General features: G+C 53.9%; 1 protein-coding gene across 1 annotated transcript in view; it reads right to left on the reverse strand.

Annotated features, from left to right (window-relative positions):
* Window positions 1–2,588, reverse strand: part of WWC1 (WW and C2 domain containing 1) — a 66,878-nt gene extending 64,290 nt beyond the window's left edge. Inside the window, exon 1 of the mRNA XM_030957273.1 lies at window positions 2,294–2,588. Coding sequence (XP_030813133.1) covers window positions 2,294–2,412 — 119 coding nt within the window. The 5' untranslated portion in view covers window positions 2,413–2,588. The remainder of the gene's footprint in view (window positions 1–2,293) is intronic.
* Window positions 2,589–6,000: the final 3,412 nt, after the last annotated feature.

Raw genomic sequence — 6,000 nt, forward strand, 5'->3', positions numbered from 1 at the left:
CTGCTGCAGACCCCGAGTGCCCACGGCCAGGTCTGCTTCCCTGGCAGCCTGTTAAACCAACCTCAGCAGGACTGCAAACCTGCTGGCACTAAACCGTGGGATGGCCCATGCCCTGAAGCTAGATGGTATCCCTGCTCATGTTTACTTCCACTAAATTAAGCTAGAATGAAAGATTTAGGGAAGGTTTAAAAACCTGTGTTCTATCTTTCACTAACCAGTTGCTACTCGCTGATCAGGTTTACAAAGGTTTACTGACACTGGGTTCACAGTGAGCCCTGACACACATTTCTTCCTTCACATTCCTCAAACCTGCATTTTTACAGCCATGTTACCCACTGTCTGTTGCTTTTTGCTGGGTTGCAGACAGAATGTGTAAGCACAGCACACAGAGCACTGCAGCAATTTCACAAACCCACGTCTCAGCTGCAGCAATTTCAAATATGACTTGTAAAAGGCTAGCCTTTCGATCATTTAAACTTTATTTTAAAGTGATGAAGTTCAATGCTCAGTGTGTAAATCCAAGTTCACTCCCCTGCAGGGAACAGGCATCTTATGACCTGAGCTGATGAGAAATCCCCCATCAAGTGGGTTTCACAGGCAGTGGTAATCACTTGCCAGAGAAACTTCTTTCCTGTATGGCAGAGGAAAATTTCAGCTCGTACCAGCTCACGGTCCACCAGATGATGGGTAAGTGTTGTGCCACATAGTTCTTCTACTGTGGACCAGCAGACTGTTCAAAACCTTGTGGATTTTCAGGGGCAGTTTCCTTGGTAGCACTACTGGAAGATGACTCAGACACAAAGCTCGTCAGGGCCACGTGTATTCAGGTGCATTTCTATGTGCACAACAAGTGTCATGTGATAAGAGTTATCAGAATGTGATTATTCTCCTCTAGCAGTGGTGAGCAGGTAATGATGCTGCGACAGCTCAGTACACATGGCTAAATAAGGCACCCATTTAGTCATTTCTGTCATTCTTGAATCACTGGCCAAGGACACGCAGGAATTTTTATAAGCCTGCCTATTAGATTTCTCACTCATCTTCATCCTCTGAACCGAATAAGGATGCCAGGAAAGCATTTCTAATTTAAGCTTCCATCGACTTTTACAAAGGTTAAAGAAACACCTTGGAACAACTCTGTGACTGGCCTTTCTCAACCACATTCCTAAAACTGAACCCCAAGATGAGTTCTAAGCCCTTGCTGGCAGCAGGTTACATTTGTGTACAGTACACACAAGGATTATTCCTGGAATGCAGAACACTCCTTGAAATCTTGTAAACCTGGACAATCATTCACTTCCATGCGTAAGAAAAAACCCATCTAAGTAAACAGAGCAAAGGCAAAGTCCTGACATCCCACCAAGAATGGAAGCCCCTTGAATTGATGGCAGAAGCAAGGGGAAGAAAGGAACACAGATTCAGAAATCGCCCTTTCTGCCCCACAACAACAAAAACGCTCACTGTCAGACGGGGAGGTGTGTGAAACTGATCAACAACAAACTGCATAGTTCAGACTGCTGGAATTTCCAACTAGGAAATTCACTAGGATGGATTTTTGAGTTCCTGTTTCTGGGAACTTCAGCTAACAAAGCATTAAACGAAAAAAAGTTAAAAACTTCCAATTTCAGTGGTGATCCAGTAGTTGAGCTTGCTGCACGTCCAAGCTCCCGTGTTCGGGCTCACCATGATTGCCTCAAGCATGGAACTACAACAAGCTAGGACAGAGTGTTGCTTGGAAATGACCCCGGTATTGAGCAGCACCCTGCTTTCTGTTTATCTTACTTTTCTAAGTGAGCGATGAGGGAAAGAACAACTCAGAGCAAGTAGGAGCAGGGGGATACCGCAGGGAAGAAGGCGGCAAAGAGGGGCGATCAGAGACACACCCTGAAGTCCGTGACCTCCGCGATGGCCAACTCGATAATGCCACGTAGCTGCCCGCAGAGGTGGGCCACGATGCAGGACAGGGCCCGCCGCCAGCGCTGCGAGCCCAGCCTGTCCGTCCGCACCGCTCCGAGCCACGGCTGCTCCCCCCGCAAGGGCCGCATGGCCGCGCCGAGCGCAGCGTGCGCTGCGGCTCCGCAGCACGGCCGGGGCCGGCCAGGGGGAGACCAGAACGGCGGCAACACAACTCGCTGAGCCCCTTGCATCCCTCCCTGCCCAGGCGCCACTGCCCGGCCAGGCCCGCAGGTAACACCACCGCCGTCCCGCCCAGCCCGAGCGGAGCCGGGGGACGGCAGCAGGGACCGGCCGGGCTCTGCGCGCACACCGCGGGTCCCCGCCCGCCGCCGCCCACCTGTCGCGGGGGTCGACCCAGCTGGTGGTGCGGCTGCCGTGGTCGATGTAATACACCTTCCCGTCGTAGTCCCGCGCCTCCTCCCAGCCCTCGGGCAGCGGCAGCTCCTTCCGCGGCATGGTCCGCACCGCCGGCCGCGCTGCCCCATGCACCGCCGCGCAGCGCTCCGGGGGCCGCGCCGGGGCTCCCCTCCCGCGGGCGGCGCGCAGCGGTGCGGGGGCCGCGCCGGCCCAGCCGCGCAGGGAGGCGCCGCCGCCGGGCAGCCTCACATGCCGGCCCCGCGGCGAGGGCGGGCCGGGGCGGTGCGGGAGGGCGGTGGCGGCGGCGAGCCCGCGGTCAGCGCTGGGCGCGGAGCCCCGACCGCTCCACCCGCTCACGCCTCCATTTCCTGCTCCGCCGGCGGCCGCTCCGAGAGTCCCGCGGCGGCACCGCCCCCGCCCCGCCCCCGGGCACACCCACCGCGTGTCACCACCCACGGCCACGCCCCCCGGGACACCCACGGCCACGCCCCCCGGGACACCCACGGCCGCGCTCCGGCCCCGGGCCCCGCGGGCTGCGCGCCCCCGAGCTGCGCGCCCCCGAGCGCCCCGTGGCGGCGGGCCGGGACGGTGCCAGCCTTGGGGCCCGGACGGTGCCAGCCTTGGGGCCCGGGACGGTGCCAGCCTTGGGGCCCGGGACGGCGCCAGCCTTGGGGCCCGGGACGGTGCCATCCCTGGGGCTCAGGGGCCCCCGCGGGGCCGGAGCACCGGGCCGGGGGCCAGGGACAGCCGCCAGCAGCGCTGAAGCGCCGAGGGCACAGCGCGGGTGGCGGGGAGCGGGTCGGGGCTGTGCCCTGGAGGACACGGCCGGTGCCGGTGCTGGCAGCGCACGGACCAGCGCAGCAGCGCGGGGGCCCCGGGCAGGAGGTGGCCCTGCCCCGGTGCGCTGCCCTCGGGTGGGCCGGCCCAGCCGCGGTGGGCGCCCTGCCGGCGATGGCGGGGAGCCAGGAGCCATCGGAGCAGCGCAGGGGGGGTGACAGGGGTGGCTTTCGGTGGTTCCAGAGGGAAAGCTGGTGGCAGCTGGAACCTGGATACACTCGGACCATGGGGAAGCCGGGTTATAAAGTATTTGGGGTGGCACAGCCAGCCCCGGTAGAGCCGCGCCCGCGGGGAGGGTGGTGGTGCCCACCCCGCGGGCACCGACCCTTCCTGGACAGCCGCTGCCGGTGCCCGAGCGTGGCTCTGGCACGGCTGCCCGGCAGCATGGAACCAGCTGTGAGGACGTGCCCAGCACAGCCTGCTCTCCCCACATTTCAGTCATTTCGGCTCGAACAGCCAGCCCATGACAAAGTGCCACAGTGAGAGCCCATGCGGTGACACGCGATGGGGCCGTGAGCCGAGGCGGTGAGCCCAGAGTGACAGCAGGTGCCCAGCGTGGCGTGAGGGCAGCTCTGTGAGAGGTGGCACTTTCCCTGGTGAGCAGCAGCCAACGCCGGGCTCCTGCTGCCGAGGGAGGGGAAAGCCAGAGTTGTGTGGAGCTGCAGCTATTGAAACAGCAGAACGGAGCAGGGATCCCTGCCAAGCACAGGGGAGGAAAAGGAAACTGGAGGATGGGAAGAGGGGAGCCTCGAAGGGCTGAAGAAAAGTAAAAGTGAAAAAGACAATTAGAAATAACGTCTCATTTTTTGTGCCATCCCACTTCTGTGGGATTTTTTTCTACCAGGCTTTCTGACAGCCTGCTGGGAGTCAGAACTGCTAATTCTCTGGAGGCTGAAACAGAATGTGGTAGCAGTTGGCCGATGAAGTGGTTGAGCAGGGAAGAAAATGAAGACAAGGAAAACTGAAAGCGAGGCATTTGATAAATAGCCTGGTTTAACCCCATTTTATCTGAAGCCAGACTTTGTGTGGGCCACTAAATAAGTTGCCATTATGAGCAGCGCTATCCACAAGGCTTTTAAATTAATAGTAAGTGAAGACTAAATGAATAAACACTGTTTCTGTCCGCAACTCTAAGAGGGCCCTGTGGTTTCTTTTGGCAGGGAGCACTGGGAGTGCTGGGAGCTGTGGGCCTGTGCCAGCCGACGGCACTGCATTTCTGCAGGGCACTGGGATACTCACTGCCCATGTTAGTTTCTCTTTTCTGCTTTTAATTTCGTGGATAATGGTGTTTCTCTCTTTATAAAGTGCTCAGCAAAGTGCTCAAGACATTTCAAAAGGGGAAATGTGGAAACAGGAAAAAAAAATCAGCAGCAACCAATGATTTTAAATATTACAAGAGAAGTAAACAGCAAAGTGATAACAAATTATTGTGTATTTTCATTGTCCTGTATTTGTGGTTCTATGTTCCAGCACAGAGACACTTCCAAAAGGCATGTTTATTTTAAAAATTTTTTTCCAAGTTTTCAGAGCATATTTACAGTATATAGCAAAAGGCTGTTTGTAAAGAATCTGTCCAAATACCCTTTCTTTCCCAGATGTCATCAACTCTATTTAGGAAGAAAGTAATTGTGTACATTTTTTTAAACATAATTGCTTTTGAAATAAATACCTCAGAAAATATTTGCAGGTACTTCTGACTTAAGTCAAAAGATTTTATTTGTCCACTCCTCTTTATTAACTCAGAAAAAACCCAACCTGTCATTGAACCATATGAATTTATAAATGTAATCAGGAATGTGCATATGTAACTCACTCCCTTTTACCACTCACATTCACAACAAAGGAATTCAGCGTTATCGGAGTCTGTTTGAACTGTAAAACAATAAACAAACAGGTGATTGTTTTCTCATGAGCAAAGAGGAAAGTTTGGTTTGTAGGTAAGCTCTTAGCTATGTGAAAAGGAAGAGCAGAGCAGAGAACAAAGTCTGCAGAAAACTAATTTTTTTTTGCTCTGGGGTCAACATCTCCAGCATGACCTCATGTGCTGCGCTCCCAATCCCACCCGAGCCCACAACAGGCTGGTCACAAACTGCTCAGTAACAGGAGCTGCCTTTATCTGCTGCTGGTCTCTCTTTTAAAGGAGCTGGCTGCTTGATACTCGGGTTTCTTTTTTCCTAATACATTCAAAAGTCTCTAATTTTGTACTTGACGCCTGAAGCTCTATTCTTAATTGAGTGCAAATAACAAAAACTCGAAGGTGAAAAGTGGCTGAGGCACAGTATTGGTCTCTTAACCAACACCTTCAGATATCTGAACTGAAATAAGAGGAAAAAATGGGTTTAAATTCAATTACCGGGAAGCAATTACATTGAGCCAAAATGCTACATTTTATTTAAAAACCTCCAGCATTTTTCAACTTGAAACACAGTATCATTTCTCTGGAGACCTCCCTTACTCTTCTAGAAAGCCTCCTCCATATCCGGCCCACCCCCAAATTGTATGTCAATATTTTTCCCTTTCCAAATGGAATTTTATTTTTGAGTATGGTCAAAACCTGGTTTGGAGCAACGGAATGTTTCATTGTGGAAGTAACCTGAAGCCTTCCTGCTTTCAGAAGCTGTTTCCAGCCCGGCAGGAGGAGCAGAGGTGCCCAGGAGGCAGGGACGAGTGCCCACAACCTGCTGTACTTTCAGTACCAACATGAAAGGGATTTTCTGTAAACAAAAGCCGCCTCATTGTTTTCTTCCAAACTCCTCCTCAAAAGACCCATTGCTGGAGGCCTTAAATAAAAAGGCAGCTGACAGCCACAAAGCCATCCTGTTGGTGAGGCAGGTGCTGGCTGCACCGTGC

This window comes from Camarhynchus parvulus, chromosome 13 (genome assembly GCF_901933205.1).
Source record: "Camarhynchus parvulus chromosome 13, STF_HiC, whole genome shotgun sequence".
Classification (NCBI taxonomy): Eukaryota; Metazoa; Chordata; class Aves; order Passeriformes; family Thraupidae; genus Camarhynchus; species Camarhynchus parvulus.